This window comes from Plectropomus leopardus, chromosome 14 (assembly GCF_026936395.1).
Source record: "Plectropomus leopardus strain MGB_pleo_1.0 chromosome 14, ASM2693639v1, whole genome shotgun sequence".
NCBI classification, from domain to species: domain Eukaryota; kingdom Metazoa; phylum Chordata; class Actinopteri; order Perciformes; family Serranidae; genus Plectropomus; species Plectropomus leopardus.
Window position 1 is genome coordinate 15,401,475 of NC_142189.1, and position 16,300 is coordinate 15,417,774.

Below are 16,300 nucleotides of genomic sequence, written 5' to 3' on the forward strand. Positions count from 1 at the left end.
GAGATTTGAAGCCATTTTATCAAAAACACCAGACCCCATTGAGAAAACTGTCATTTTTGGTCTACCACTGTCTTCATCAGCTGTTATGTAAGGTACAGATGAGCAAATATTCAAATATCATGTACACTTACACTGATAGACCAATTCTTTTTTACTTCTCCCCCTAACAAACAGTCATTATCCTTAACCACAGAGGGAGGCCGGTGTGGCGACTAAGACAGAATGCTTAGTCCAATTTAAGTCTGACTGAGGTGTGCACATGAGGGAATAACTCGACTTCCAATCAAATTATTTGGTTGTGTTAGTCAGACTTTGAGAAATTTGATTTAGCAGTCGGATGCGTCAGATGACTGTTGTGGCTCGCCTTTTTTTTAAAAAAAAAAAAATCCTGTCCACACAGGTGTTTCGGCTGCTGAGCTGCTGCTGTCAGCTAGTGTAATTTAAGCTATTTCCCAGTGTGCTTTGAGCAGAGACATGCGCACTTTTTGACGTGAATTTTTTTAAATTAATGGTTAAAGGTTTAGCAGTTTTTCTAAACGTTTAGTGTTTTTCTTAACATTTGAATTTTAAATTTTTAAAAGTCACACTTCTAGTTTGGACCTCGGCAGTAAATATAGTACATAATAACCGATCAACAGTCTCAATTCAAAGATTTCCCCAAAGTACATCCAATAAGTGCTGCCTTCTTTTACCTAAATTTAAGTGAAACAACTAATTTTTCCCTCCAAAAATTACAGGTCTTGGCTGGGGTCAAGCCACTTTAAATCCAAGTTAACAGAGTTTGCAAGAATATCATAAATAAACCTTCCATCACGTTATAATGTACTATGTAAATGATTTAACCAAAGTATTCTTGTCTTAGTTATTTTATTATGATGTATAATTAAAAAATAAGTACATATAATTATTTCCATTTCATTTCACACCTTGCAGTGACTCCCATTGTATTGTTCGCTATAAAGACCTGAAAACCTGCAGTGACACTCTAGTCACATTTAGGGAGGAGATCGATTCTCTAAATGAGATTTTATGTAGGCTACACAACCACTTTAAAGGAAATAGCCCCTAAAATGGGACACAGCTCTCTCTCTCTGTCAATCTCTCTCTTTGTATCCCAAACAGGAAAACAAAGTGAACATTATTACTTTCTGGAAATTTCTGACATCCTTTTTGTCGACCACTTTGAACTAAATCCGCCGTCTCTGTGTTAGCTGGCCCTTTTTTTTGTGATCATAAAAATGTTCAAGGTGACTTTTACAACTGATCAATAACGTGGTTTGCTTTGGAAATGCTCTGCTTTCCGTCCAAACGCTCATTTAACAAGCGTGGCAGAAAAGATGAGAACCAATCATACAGGCAATCTGCGTCAGGGAGGCTGCTTTTTCAGCACTTTTGCTCATCTGAAACAATTCATGAATTTCTACACAGCTAAAGAAAAAGTTAGTGAGCCAGTACTTGATAGCAAAACTATTTCTGCTTGAATTAAGCAGACTGAAGATTGACAAAGAATGCTCTCAGTCCTTCTATTTGTCCATTTTGTCCATTAAACAACTTTTAATATGTTTCATTGTTCATATATGCAAAAAAAGACCTCAAAGAGGCCAAACAGAATGAGTCAACATACAATAGACATTGTTTTAAAACCCCTGTGGCATCTACATCTCTAGGGTCAACACATTGCTGTGATGACTTGCTGCCGTTTGCACTTCCCCTCTCAGCATGTCTGTCAATACCGCCAATAAAGCCTACGGATAATAGCCTGGCTAGGCCATTACACACACAGGCAGCTCCAGGAAGGGGATCAATAATGGATACATCACCACAGGAGCAGCCACCATGACCTTACACCGGAACGTCACAAACCACAACCATAAATAGACCAATATTTTGGTCTTATACTTTGGGGGGCACTAGTGCCTTGCACAGCATTGTAGAATGTCTTAGTGTGGTCAAGCTTTGAAGTCAGACATTCAAAGAGCCCTCACACATCAAACGTGCACCAAATCTCTCTATTTTGGTGATTTTTAATTTGTTTTCTTACTAATATTATTATTTATTTGTATGAAAATTGAATAAAATTGATTATTTTTGAGGGTGAGGGTCTGCAGATCAGATGTGTGTTGGCACTGCACAGCAATAAGCATTCCTATGGCAGCACGAGATGAAGAAAATTTAATTTAGTTGCATATTAATATGGGAGTTGGGGATTCCTGCCCAGTTTTTGCACAATTGTAGTGTGATTTATTGTGTTATAGCCAAGTCCTCTGCACTGATACTTAAAACACACATTCGAGCGGTGAAAAGAGCACAGTGGCCAAACTGCCTCATAATAATTTAAACACAGACTGACATAAGTGTAAATCGCATCATAACATGGTAAGCTATGGCTCCAGAGGGTTACACACACTCACAACAAGGCTACGCCAAGGTGTTGGCATCATTATGACAGTGCTGTTTGAAAAATGAATGAGACTCCCAACATTCATGCAGCATATGTGTTCACTCGAGATCTACCAAGAGTGATAGAACACTGAGGGAGCTTAGTTTTTGCTGCATCAGACTGTAATCAGGGCAAATTTGATCTTTATGCTCTTCACAGTAATGCAGAGCCTCTCAGCTCTAACAAGGAAGGCAGCTGGGCCTATTCTCTTCAATTGAGCGCTCTTTGGAGATGTCTGCAGGCTCTTTAATGATCTGTGGGAGTCTTACAGGACTCCTGACCCCGTATTTTACCACAGCATACCTAAACAAATCCTGCACCAATTTGTATGTTTATAGAAAAATGGAATTATAAAGGAGCTTCTGCATTCAGCATGGTGTGTGGGCCCATTTTGCTCGACCGTCTTTGCAGTTGTTCCTGTGTCCAATTTAATTTGTAGAATCTTATATCCACTCCCAGTGGGCCACAGGCAGGCTGTCACAGCTGAGTAGCAAAAGAGGAGGATGTAGAGAGGGAGAGCAGGTTAAGAGGCGTAATGCAGAAAGAGAGATGGAGAGGAGAGGAAGAATGGGGGAGAAAGAAATCAAGAGATGCAGAATAAATTCAGAAAAACAGAAACAGAGCAGGAGTTGGGGAGTGGAATAAATGAATTTCATCTGGAGGGCATTAGTGTGAAGTGGCAGCTGTTGTCCAGCGCTTTCACGGCTGTCCTTGGAAAAGCTGATTGTCAGAGGCTGGCATAGGAAAATATGCCCATATACCCATAGGCTGCCACAGGTTGAAGTGTCAGTTGGTGCGTGTGTATGCAGAACTTGAGTCTTCTGTCCAGATCCCTTCAGGCGCTGGCAGAAAGGAGATTGTCCCTGCTTTCCAAAAAAACAATAATACACAGAGATAGTGCCAGTACTGGAGAGGGCTTGTGTGTGGCCCTTCCACCTCCCTTTGGCTTTGCAGAATCATATTTTGATGAGTGTTGCGAAAGGCTTTCAGCAATATTTTAGCTGTAAGAAGAAGTTTCATGTCATTGTAGTGCATTACTTTTTAAAGAATGAGCTACAAGCTACATGTGTCAGCAGTACCAGGGCAAAATAATGAGTCACATTGGGGTGGTCATCCCACAGAAAGTAGTTTGTTTTAAAACATGTTAGTATGTATCTGAGACAACCATGCAATCCATGTGTGACAGGGTGCTCGTTCTTTTTCAAAACAGAACCACATCCTTTTGCACAACTATAAGAAATAAATCAGCAATTGTACTAAATTGGAATAAGTTGCTATCATGTACACCCCAGGCCTCTAGCTCAATATTTAGACATTGAATAGGATTTTCTGAAGGTATTATTTGTACAAATATATACTTGTGACAGTGGGTCCAAGCTATATTCTCTATAACATTTACATTTTTAACAGGAAAACATCAGTATTCTGGGATTTTTTTGTCTCAAAAACTTTCACTTTCCACTTCGAGGGATACTTTGCTTATTTTCAACCAGCTTTGAATCACAACAGTGTGGGTAGTACGTGTAGATGAATGGTGGTAAACTTCCATCCATCTAACCAGTGCCCAGATATCACTCCCCACCCCCCCAATCCCCCACCCTGTGGCGAAACTTGCAGTGAGGTAAATGGTGCAATGTGGGAGTATAAACGCACAAACCTTTAAGCACTGCTCCCCAGGAGACAACACATACAGCAGCAGCACACACAGAAGCATTTACTTCAAATGCCACCGGCAAGCATATGTGCATTTTGACCTACTTTGAAAGCTTCATGTTGTGCTGACGCTGACACAGGTTTCACTTCATCTTCATTCTGTGGTGACTTTAGTGAACATGTAATAAAAGTAGAGACATTTTTAATTTATACTAAAATCGCTACTGTGATGACAGGATTTAAAAGCACCTAACATCAAGCATCTGTGCATTTGGTGTTTTTCTTCGAAGTTGTTTCATACTTGAACTATTTTTACTTTTTGAGGGTCCCAGCTCCCTTTCTTCTCCAGCAATTATGCCTCCTACCCTTGTAATGAATGTATATGTATTAAGTATAATTTGCAACACTTGTGTCATCAGATGGGAAACAAGAGTGATAACTGCCCACTTGTGCTTCCACAAAAATCCAAGTATGCAGACGTACTCTCTTCTTATGCTGGGTTATTAATGTGAGGATGTGAATTGAACACTTGATCACTGAAATAGATTTAAGCCTTAATTATCAGTCTATTCAGTTGTTTTTATTTTTCCACAATTTAAAATAAACGAAATTACAAAAAAACCCCAAAACAAAACAAAAAACAGTATACGGTGCAGGAAAAGGCAAAAAAGGAGGACTTATTTGAAGCCTCTACCAAAAAAAAAAAGGTTAACATTTCATTGTATTACAAGAAACACAAACATAACAGACACAGAAATTGAAATGACAACATAAAAGTGATACCAAATTAATAACAGAATCCATATATGACAACAACAATAACAGTCATTAAAAAGTAATTAAAACTAAAAAAAACAAACATGTAAGCATCAAGGTTAAGTTGCCACATTACAATAGATAATCACCTCCTAAATATAGCTGGAGATTTGTTGGCGTGTGTCTGTGTTTCAAACTAGGTACAAATATGGCTTATTACGCTTATTTCTAAAATATTATTTTAGACATGGCTTGTCAAAACCAAATAATGTATTTCTAACCTTTGCTTATTAAGTGACAGCACCCTGCTTTGGTGGATCCGATAATGAGGCAGAATATCCATTTCATCCCAGCTTCGCTCTGCTCTAAGGGGCTCATCCCAGTCATCCCTAATGTCCTCTGCACTGTAGTCATCCACTGTGTGTGTCAGCTCTACAGCATGATCACAGTTCTTTCAAGACTACAAAGTAAACTAGCATGAGTGGAGGGACAGATCGCTGCAGACTTCCCTTATCTCCATTCTCAAGCAAGCCAATTAATCTTGTTTAATTAAAACATGACGAGGCCCTGTTTATTATGAGGAGAATGTTGATTTCTCATCGTCATGCCAAACACGGGTTTTAAATCTTGATGACAGATCTGCTCTGTCGCTACGAGTAAGCCAATTAAGTAGGGAGTGTGAGCCCGACGAAATTGCCAGTTGAAACTTTGGATCAATGCAATCAAATTTGGGAGCGTGCTAGTCTGCCATTAAGTGAAAGAAGGTCCATTTTTGCTGCAGTTTATTAGCTCATCCCCCCCCTTTCTGAAAAGACTTGGTAGGAACATCGTGGAACAAGAGTGTAATGAAGTGTGTTTTTGTTGTGGGCTAAGACTGTTTTGGATGGGGTCTTTGTTGTTTGTTCGATGAATTAATGAGCAGCCGTTGAACCCTGAGGTGCTCTACTTTGCATAGCCTTTGACAGAGCTGCTGGCTCATAGTCTGGCTTGGCTCCTTGTGTTGCCTTCTTCATCGTTTTCCCAGGAAAGTAATTTTTGGTCGCACCCTGTCAGGCTTAATTATATTTAAGCCCCTCAGTGTTTTTGTTTTGTTCTTAAGTATGACATTTTTTAATTGATTTTAGATAAAGCTGCCTCTAGCCAAAACAGTGTTTTATATTCTGGTTTCTCTTCGTCTTTGTTAGTTTAGATTATCTTTTTGTCTTGAGCTATGTTTAAATCAGACTGATTTGTATGGTGTAAACTGTGCAGTTGTTTGGAAAATGTGCTGCAGCCCGCACACAAAAGTGATGAAAATAGCTTCATTTAACGCAAGAAACTGTCCACGGTCTACGTATGTGAAGCTTTTTTTAGTGGTACAATGACATGTGATCAAAAACTGATGGATGTAGCCTGTAAACAAGCTCACGCCCTTCCTCTGACCTGGAATGATCACAGAAAGCTTCTCATCCTTTTACTTTAACATCATGAATTTCAGAAGGTTCACTAAGTAGGGAGCGCTATCTTTGGCAGTGACTTACAGCATGATTTACTGTATTTTTTATCATCGAGCTTGTTTTCAAATCACTGTTTATAAGCAAAGGCGGCGGCACAGTTTCATTACACACAATATTTACTGCACAGGAATCTAATGGGCACTTTGCAAAGGAGGATTGGATCCTCACAGTGCACTCAATTAATAAACCAAAGAGAAGTTTCAGCAGAATTAGCGTTTCAGAGGAATTGTAGTTGGATTTTATGTAGTAAAGTCGTGACAGCTGAGGAAGACAAAATGTTTAATTGAGCTTTTCATGTGGCACAAACTGCAACAGTTTGTCTTAATTCATTATCTTAATAATCTGAACCTTTCTATTCTGTTTGAATGTAAAGAACACACACAGATTGTACTTTCTTCTTTCTGCACTGTATTTTGAACACATCAAAGAAGCTTAGCCACACTTAAAAACTACTTTATGCAGATTATTATGGTTTGTTCAGACAGATGTGTGTAGCAGCAGCAGGAGTGATACTCCTTGTGGCAGAGATTAAACAGTAATAAGGTGATTGCCTTGGCAGCCAAAACAACTCAGGGAAATGTCGGGGCCCAGAGAGGACAGAAACCAGCCAGGGGTCAGAGTTGAGCTGGAAACGAGTTTTTTGGAGCTGAGTGGGCAAAATACTGCAGTGCAAGGACTGCATGCACTCACATATACACACCATCAGGATGTTGAACCAGAAGCATCATTGTTTCTTTACTAGGTGCATCACAAATGAAAGTAGTAACACAAGTGAAGTGTTTAGGCTTTAAATGGTCAAAATGTCAACATAGTATTGCTTTGTGGATCTATAAGAAATATATTTTATAACAGTGTTATCGCAATATCTAATAGAACATTTTGAATAATAGTAATAATAATAATAATAATAATAATAATAATGCTATCAGTCAAAAGAATCTTTAATTTTCTTTTTTTTTTTTAATGTTTTTGCTTTTTTCTTTTTTTGGGAAATGACTTTGCACTCAGAATATGAGGGTAGGGAGTTGGAGAGAGTCTTTAACCATAACTGTATAAAATTGTATTAAAAGATTTATGCTCAATGGGTAATGTGAAGGCAACCAGATGGCTTTTTGGGAATGAGACATAGTGAGAACTGAAAGAAAGGAAATTATACAAGAGGTTCTGCTGGATTATTTACACACTACCATCATATGCATATTTTTAACATGATATCAATAGGGATGCAGGATATTTTTGCCGATATGCCGATATATAACAACTCATTTGGTCAATGGCTGATACTGATATACTGATACCGATATCAATATATCCACTTTGCCCCCGCTCCTAATTTTAGTGATCATCATGTCTCTTCTGTAGTGGAATTAACATCATATTAAGCATGATATCGGATTGTGCATCCTAGGTATCAATATTTCATTTTTTAATTGTCACCCTAATCATTAATAACATTGTATCACGACACCGCAGAATTTGGGGTACTTTTATTTTGTACAATATAAGGAGAATATATTGTGGATTTAAGTAGTATTGGTTTGACACTGATGTGTGAATAATGAGCATCAGATTTAAACATGACACTATGGGAACCCTGCTGAAAAGAAAAGGAACCTTTTCCTTTGATTGTAATGCATGTCAGGGAAAGCTTAAATGTATCTTGGACTAAAATTTATGTGCACATTGATTCAATAAATGTTACTGATAATATCCATCGTACTGGATCTTGATACAGTGTATTATGCCTCCTCGTTGGAAGTTATGTAAAAATATTTATTTAAAAAGATAAGACAAATTGTTGGAAAAATAAATGTATTTTATGCCATACCAAGATTGAAGGTAATGGCATTCAGTTTATGAATGTGAGATGTTGTGAATAGCTGCTCTCAGAGGAATCTTAGCTTTATGCACAAAATATGTGAAACAGTATCTTGTTTTCATCATAGTTTTGTAATGTGTAATTCAAGAGGTCAATTGTTCTTATAAAGGTGATTGATCTTGTTCTTTTTTTTTCTCTCTCTCATTTCTTCTGGTCTGTAGGGCAGCAGGTAGTGAAATTGGACAACCAGTTCAAAGTGATGTGTGCGGTCTTGCATCCCAGCAACCCAGAGGTATTCCTGTGCGGAGGCTACAGCTCTGTGGTCAAGGCCTGGGACTCTCGCAGCTGCAAGGTCAAACTCATTAACCACACTACAGTAGATGTGCCATTTTTATTGACTCTGGTTCACAGACTGTTGTTTGATCTTATAAATCAAAAGCAGGTATGCTCTGAACACACCATCCTCACACACTCACATTTACACACTAGTACAAACAATAACCCATGCTTTATGTCACTAAGAGGATAATCGTGCTGCATGCACAGAAGTAACGCTGCAGGTTATCGCACTAATTGTTCAAAGCAAATTCTAATTTCACTTGGGACTCATGGATTGTTCTTGTGAAGCTACAACCTCGTATTGCTATTAAGCTTAATGGACTGTTTTATGTGATAATCCTATTCACCTTCTCCAAATCTGAATGTAACCCCCCCCCCCCCCTCCTTGATTAACTGACAGGTTCCCTGCAGGGTTTTAGATTTCATACAGCAGGGATTGCTTCTGCCACTAGGTGTCAATGTAAGTTGCAGAGTGAGCGTAGAGCAGTCCTTTGCAAATAGATTGTTAATGCTGTAGCGTTCTGGCTGCCTGTCAGTCTGAGCTCTTGGCTGTGTTCGTCTTGCTTTGGGGTGAAATAACCCCATCAGACAAAAGAGCCAAGACCCACTGGCACAACTTTAAACCATTAGTCTGACGTCTCTCTAAAACAGACTCATTAGGTTGAACTGGATGCATGAGATTGCTCTACCATGTTATGTTAAAACTTGTTGATGTGAGCAAGTGTTAAAAGTTTGGTGGAAGTTACAAAGCAGAAAGAGGGCGGTGAAAGTTGCAATTGGAGGTCAAAGGTTAAATTGTCTCATGTAGACTGTAGCTGCTAGTGGTCCGCTCGGTAGCTCTGGAATGAGACCTTATTTGAAAATCCACCCTGTGAAAATCTTATTTGATAAAACTGGTCTGGTAAAGAAAGTTCTTTAACCCAGGGGTTAAATTGTGTCAGAGCTGAACTCCACCTCCTGCAGTATCACAGCATTTATACTCTTACACTTTGGGGGAAAAAAAACAGTGACTGCCCATCGTACTTAATGAAGAAGTCCATGGTTTAGTTTAGCAGTCTGAACAGCATCCAAAGCACTCACATTGTAAGTAAAAATAAATCATTAATTAATGGATGACCAACGCGAACAAAGGTGGTGCGGTCCTGAGCATTTTTGCTTCATAGCCAGAGGTTTTCGGGTCCATATCTGCCGGCTAGCTGAGCTGGGGCCATTCTCTGGGGACTCTAAATTGCCCGTAGATGTAGAATGTTTGTCTGTTGTAATCGCAACAGTTCACGCAAGACCAGGCAATCCCCATGAATTCTGCAAGGCTTTTCAATTTTGTCAAATCACCACATCTTTACCACAACTTTGACTCATTTTATTGTACAGCTGCACATCTTTCTGTCTCTGTTTATCATGATAGTGCTGTTGCACCTGTCAGTCACATGGGAATGACCCCGCCCCCCTTCTGTAGATAACCCTTCTGAGCTGAGTCACTATAAGAATACTGTGCTGTAAAAGCATCATGCATAGCCTCAACACTAATTCTTACTTAATTAAATTGTTTTAAAGGGACGACACGGGTTACTAATAACTACACATGATTTTTCACAACCACTTCCCACTATTTTGTAAATGGAAAAAAAATTTCTATGTTTTTACTGTGAATTTTGAAGGGCTTGATGTTAATTTGTTCATGTGTGGGTGTGGGTCCATGTGTGTTTCCAGGTGGTGAAGGTTTACAAAGCAGGGATCCAGCAGACCTTGGACATCCTGTTTCTGAGAGGTGGTGTGGACTTTATAACAAGCTCTGACTGTGTGAGCAGAGACTCTGCAGACCGCACCCTCATCGCCTGGGACTACCAGACCACAGCCAAGGTCTCCAACCAAATCTACCAGGTTAGAAAACCTTTGTGTGAATGAGGAAAAATAGCCCCTGAATAGATGTATCTCTGATTTGCACATGATGTTGAAATTATCAGCTAAAAGGCTCAAAGGCAGTTTGAATTTCAACAAGCAAATCACATTTCTTATTAAAGTACATTTCTGAAAATGTGTGAACTCTGTGATGTGAAACAAGTTGGTAATGAGGGATGTGGAACTGGCGTATTTCGACAGTGCTGAAGGAACCGTGCGCCCAATTGAATGCCACCTATTCTAAAATGTAGTTTTTAATAACCTTTGTGCTGAGTGTGTCCTTGAATCAGTGTTTCTGCAGTTAAATTGAACATTTATTGTGCAGTGCAGGAAGTCCCGGAGACTTGTAAATTTGTTAGACTCTTAATATGTAGGGTGGAAAAATTAACAGGTGTACAAAATCGTAGAATATAAACCAAACTGTGGCCTCGGAAATTACCATAATAGACATTGCTATATATTATAAAGTATTTCTGTTACTTGGTCCACCTTCTGCACATCTGGACATGTGTTTTTCAAAATAATGGTCTACTTGGCATGTAGCTGACTTCATGGTTAGCCTCAGAACAAGAAAATGTCAAATGCTGAATTAATTTCCCCTCTGGATATTCTCCCTCCTCTCATTTGGCCACCAGGAGCGGTACACGTGCCCCAGCCTGGCTCTCCACCCACTGGAGGAGTCCTTTGTTGCACAGACTAATGGCGACTACATAGCAGTATTTTCCTCCCAGCAGCCCTATAGAATGAACAAGAGGCGGCGATACGAAGGACACAAGGTCAGTAACGACTGTGACCTCAGGGTGAAAGGTTGGGGTGGGTTGGGGGTTACACAGGCGTGATCAATGCAGAATGCACACAAACAACTTCAGCAACATCCCACATGCTCACTGAGCAAAAAGGCATTAGAATAAACCTATGCACACACACATAGACAATCATCATAACCTACACGACACATGGTTGACATGCACCATAGATCCATACCCTGCTTCCTCCACACAGCCCTCCCCCAAAACAAACACACTAAGTAGAATACAATTTTTCCACTGAGGGCAGCAAACAGAGCAGATTATGGCTGGCAAATATTACTGAGAGCATGTTGAGCTGCTGCTGTGGCGTCTGTTTGTTGATTCAAGAAAAAATCCAGAGATGGACAGGAAACAAATTGGTATCTCACATTCCAGTCCTGTTTTTTTTCCCTCATAGATGAAGACCCTGAGGTGCAAAACACAACAACATTTCAAATCAACAAAACCTCCAGAGAACACAGACATTTAATCTCTGAAGCTTTGTCATGTTTTTTTTTTTATTATATACTACTTTGAAGCAAACACCTCGAACAGAGAACATGTGTTAGCAACCAATTAGTGTATCACACAACCTTTATTGTGATTATAAATTCTTTATTGCAGCCTTTGTTAATCAAAAAATACATACAAATAAGGAATAGGTTCATATTTTTTTAAGTATATTGTCAGTACTGATGCCTCATATGTAGAGTGAAAGTTATTGGTTGCTGTAAATATTCCTCCCATCCATTCTTATCCTGAAGAGATCATTTCAAATGACTTTCTACTGTAATGTAATGTAATGTATGAGATAAGAGCATTCTGATTTGGACAGATTAAATGATTATTTACCAAACGACCGTACAGTTTTCTATGAAATTCCCTGTTTTACACACAAACAGTACAGACTACTACAGGGGCCTAGAACGGCCGTGCTTGCAATTATTTTAAAAATTCCTTTATCTCAAGATCACAAGGTAATCATTTCCTCATCTCAAGAAAACTAGCTTTTGTATCTGAGATAATGAGATATCAGCTCATTATTATGAGAAAGCAATCGCTCTTATTACTTATAATGTTTATCACAGACCAGGAGTGCCATGCCAGCATGCATGGCAACTTGACGACTGTAGCAACTTATTTAGGCTGTAAATGTCCCTTATTGACCAACGTATCAGACTGTTCTTTAATCAAGGTCTTACATCGGCAGGTTCCTCCCCGACAGTCATGACAGTGAGTTTAAAAGGCTTAAATCGGGTGTGATCAAACAGACCAGACGGCCATTTGAGAGTTCTCCATAATTATCCTGTGATCTCCAGAAAAAGTTGTCAGTTGTTTTCTTGTGATAATTTACCTTGTTATCTCAAGAAATCTGCCTTTTTGTTTACTCAAGTGTCTGCACTGATTAAATAGTTATCAGGATAATACTAATACTACTACTACTACTACTACTACTATTACTACTACTACTACTACTACTACTACTAATAATAATAATAATAATATCAGGAGAAAACAAGCTTTGGGATTTCAAGATCATGAAATACTTTAAATACTTGATCATAAAATGCTAGCTCTTGACATAACATCATTAAAAAAAATTGCAAGCTTGGCTGTTCTCAGCTCCCGTACACCACACATTATTTTGAGTAGATAATTTTATAGACTTGAAGAAATCCATTAATCTGAGTTACATTTTGTGTCATCCCACTTTTCCATGGTAGTCAGTGTTGGCTGCAAGCAACAGGCATGTGGATCCACTTATATAATAACAGTATTGGTCTTTCCGTGCAGTAAAGGAGATTTTTTAAATTTCTTGTTTGTTTTTTTAAACATTTTTTTGGGGCTTTTAGCATCTATTAGATAGTACAGCTTTAAGCATGAAAGGGGGATAGAGAGAGGATGACATGCAGCAAAGGGCCAAATCAGAATCGAACCGGCCCTGCCAACTCAGTTATTGGGCGCCCCTTGTATTTATTTCTATATAAATATTGTTCAACAGTGGGACAGACTGTTGAGAATTTAACTTGTCAGTTGTACTTTAACTATGTAATTTTCTCTCATGCTATTAAGATATATGGATTTGGTGTATATTACCTGAAAATTGAATCGAGAAACAGTTCATAGATAAAATAATCAAAGACCCTTTCACCATTGTGATAAAAAAAAAAAAGAATCTTTAATCCACTGTAATCAGAACCTTTTTAAAAAACTGACCTAATATCTCAGAATAATCAGAAACTTTATTAAGTTATTATTTTTAGATAGTTTCTCATTATAATGCCTGAAATACATGTGACACGTTCATGGCGCGGCACGTCTGCCGCAGCATGTCTGCAGCAAAACGAGTCCATTATAATCAACTATAGCTGCTGAACACAGAAGACGCGCTTGCCCGCGCGGCCATCGCACTGCTCTTCTCTGTTTTTACACGGATGTTCTGTTTTTTTCTTCTCTGCAAGCAGCACACAGACATACAATATATAGAACTCTGTAAAAAAAACAATCTCTACAATCTGTTTAAAATGATTCGAATAATACTTCAGTGTACCAGAAGCAATGCAAAGCAGCCTTGTGGGTGTTTATACATTTCACATTGAAATAAATCAATCAAATCAATGCACCCTGTTGTTAAAATGATCCAGTTATTTAATTCAGAGCCGGTTAATAAGTTATAGCCTTTGCTTTCAAATCCTTCATAACCAACTGCGTTTTCACTTGGTAAAACTCAATACACACACAGTGAAGGTGGCAGCAGCCGGGCTGCAAAGACGGAGTCTGTTTAGCAGGTTAAAACCTCTGCTCCGCCTATGTGACGTGCTGCGTCCATGCCATATATTTTAGCTCTAACAGGATTTTTTTTTTCTTTTCATCACACAGATAGAAATGGGCTTTCATACTGTTCAGTGTCTTTAAATTCAGTGAATTAAATTCAACTATCAGCTCGCATACAGCCAGGGATGTTAAAGAACACATGCATGGCTGCTCAAGTCTGTAATCTCTTGTATCACAATCTATTTATTATACTGACGTTAAAATGGCTCTTGGTGGAAGGTTAATGCATCGTAACTAACACATATATTCTTGTTCTAGGTGGAGGGTTACGCAGTGCAGTGTGAGTTTTCTCTGGATGGTACTATCCTGGCCTCGGGGAGCTCCACCGGCTCTGCTCACTTCTACGATTACCACAACGCTCGTATGCTGCACACTCTCCGTGCCCACAGCCAGCCCTGCCTGTGTGTTTCTCAGCATCCTGTTATTCCTGCAACTGCGGCCACCTGCGACTGGGCCGGCGAGATCAAGGTCTGGCACTAAGTACAGTGAATGAACACGAACACAATAAAAAAGGGCCAAAGATGATATGAAACTGTAAGCATCGTGCATATCCATCTTCAAGACTGTATCTCTTATCATCTCTTAGCATAAGATGATTAGAACTTGGCAACAAAAATGATGGAAGTCAGCAAATCTATTATCAACTGACGCCTCTGAAAAACATTATTCTACACTGTGTATTTTGCGATACTTTAATGTTATTTTAAAAACCACCCACATCTAAATTTTTATTCATATGAACTTGCTTTGGCACTGAAACAGCAGCCTCTATTGTGTAAATCTCAATGTAAACATGTTTTTTTTTTTATATTGGCCCATCTTATGTTGTTTTAACATCCTGAAAACAAGGAAAAATACACTTATTTCTTTACAGTTCAAAGAGTGAAATTTTGTAAGGACTTTTATCTTAAATGTTAGGCAGTGGCAAGGCAGAAGGTGCGCACGCACATAAACACGACCTTAACGCCTTTATAGTCAGCTTTCCACTCAAAAACAGCGAGGGACTTTATCATCATGTTCTTGAGGTTTTTGTCAAAACAAAGAAAAAAAAATCTCTCTGGGCATTTTCTAATCAGTAGTGTTTTTCAATTCACATTCTGCATACACATCATTTTCCTCTTTTTGTTCTCCCTGCTCTGATATGACATTTTATTTTCACACTGACAGCTTAAAGCATCACAGAGAAACAACCAGAGAACTAAAGAAAATACGCAGACATCTGTCAAAACATTGCCAGGTTCTTTCAAAATCCTGCCAGTCAACAGCAGAGCAGTGAAGTGCAGACAGATGCTTGTGATCTTTATTCAGTATCTAGCAGAACAGTCCTTAAAATACATTTCACTGTTTGGTGCCAAGGGAAATTCTAATGGCTCAGTACTTTTTCTAGCCCCTGCGGTTGTTTATACTGTAGTTAATTATAGTTCAACTGACATTGTTATTGTTTTAAAGGACCAGTAAGCAATTTGTGAAGCCAAATGATAATTCATATGTGTTTAATGGCAAAAGCTAACTCTGTTTGTACTAGTCCCTGTGTATTTTTGCTGGCTAGCAAATCATATACGGAATATAATTAATGTTAAAACAAATTAGAGAGCATGAAACAATCGGATCTCACAAGGGTGAGAAAGACTAGAGAATGAAGTTCAAGACCAGAATCGGGAGAAAACCAGGGTGACCATCAGAGGGCCTTTTCAGGAAAGACTTCTTTGGAGACGGTGTTGCCTCTTCAGTGTTCGATGGGTAAGTAACCAAACTTTTAACTATTGTGGTGATGGGTCTGTTTAGTGTATAAACTGTCATATTGGGTGTTTAAAGGGATACTTTGCTGATTTTTAACCAAATTTGTGTCAAAACAATGTGGGTAGTATGTGTAGATGAACTGTGGTAATCTTTACTCCATCTAACCAACAACCAGTGCTTAGATATCCCTCCTTCCCCCTGGCGAAACTCCTTTAAATACTGTAGATTACACCTAATTTAAGGGGAGTTTTGCCAGCTCTCGGACTGTTGCTCAAACTACAGGCTGTACTTCCACATTTTGGTATTGCCCACTATTGCCTGCCGCAAGCCGCTGCCTCAAAAAATATACAACTGATCAACAGACAGACCCACCCCTCCTTCTCTTTCTCTCAAACTTGAACCAAAATTCGATCAAATGGTAAACGAGGCAGTGCTGATCGAATATAATTCAAGGTTATGTTACTGCACCGTCTGTTTATTGTTATTATAATGCCCTGTTTCGCCATAATGGCGAAAGTAAGTAAACAGGAAGAGG

At 38.8% G+C, this 16,300-nt stretch overlaps 1 protein-coding gene across 11 annotated transcripts in view; it reads left to right on the top strand.

Annotated features, from left to right (window-relative positions):
- Positions 1–16,300, top strand: part of wdr25 (WD repeat domain 25) — an 80,095-nt gene that overhangs the window by 13,962 nt on the left and 49,833 nt on the right. For all 11 annotated transcript variants that reach the window (XM_088087756.1, XM_088087752.1, XM_088087754.1 and 8 more), the window contains 4 exons: positions 8,386–8,516; positions 10,214–10,384; positions 11,038–11,178; positions 14,284–15,765. In XM_088087756.1, coding sequence (XP_087943882.1) covers positions 8,386–8,516; positions 10,214–10,384; positions 11,038–11,178; positions 14,284–14,505 — 665 coding nt within the window. In that variant the 3' untranslated portion in view covers positions 14,506–15,765. The remainder of the gene's footprint in view (positions 1–8,385; positions 8,517–10,213; positions 10,385–11,037; positions 11,179–14,283; positions 15,766–16,300) is intronic.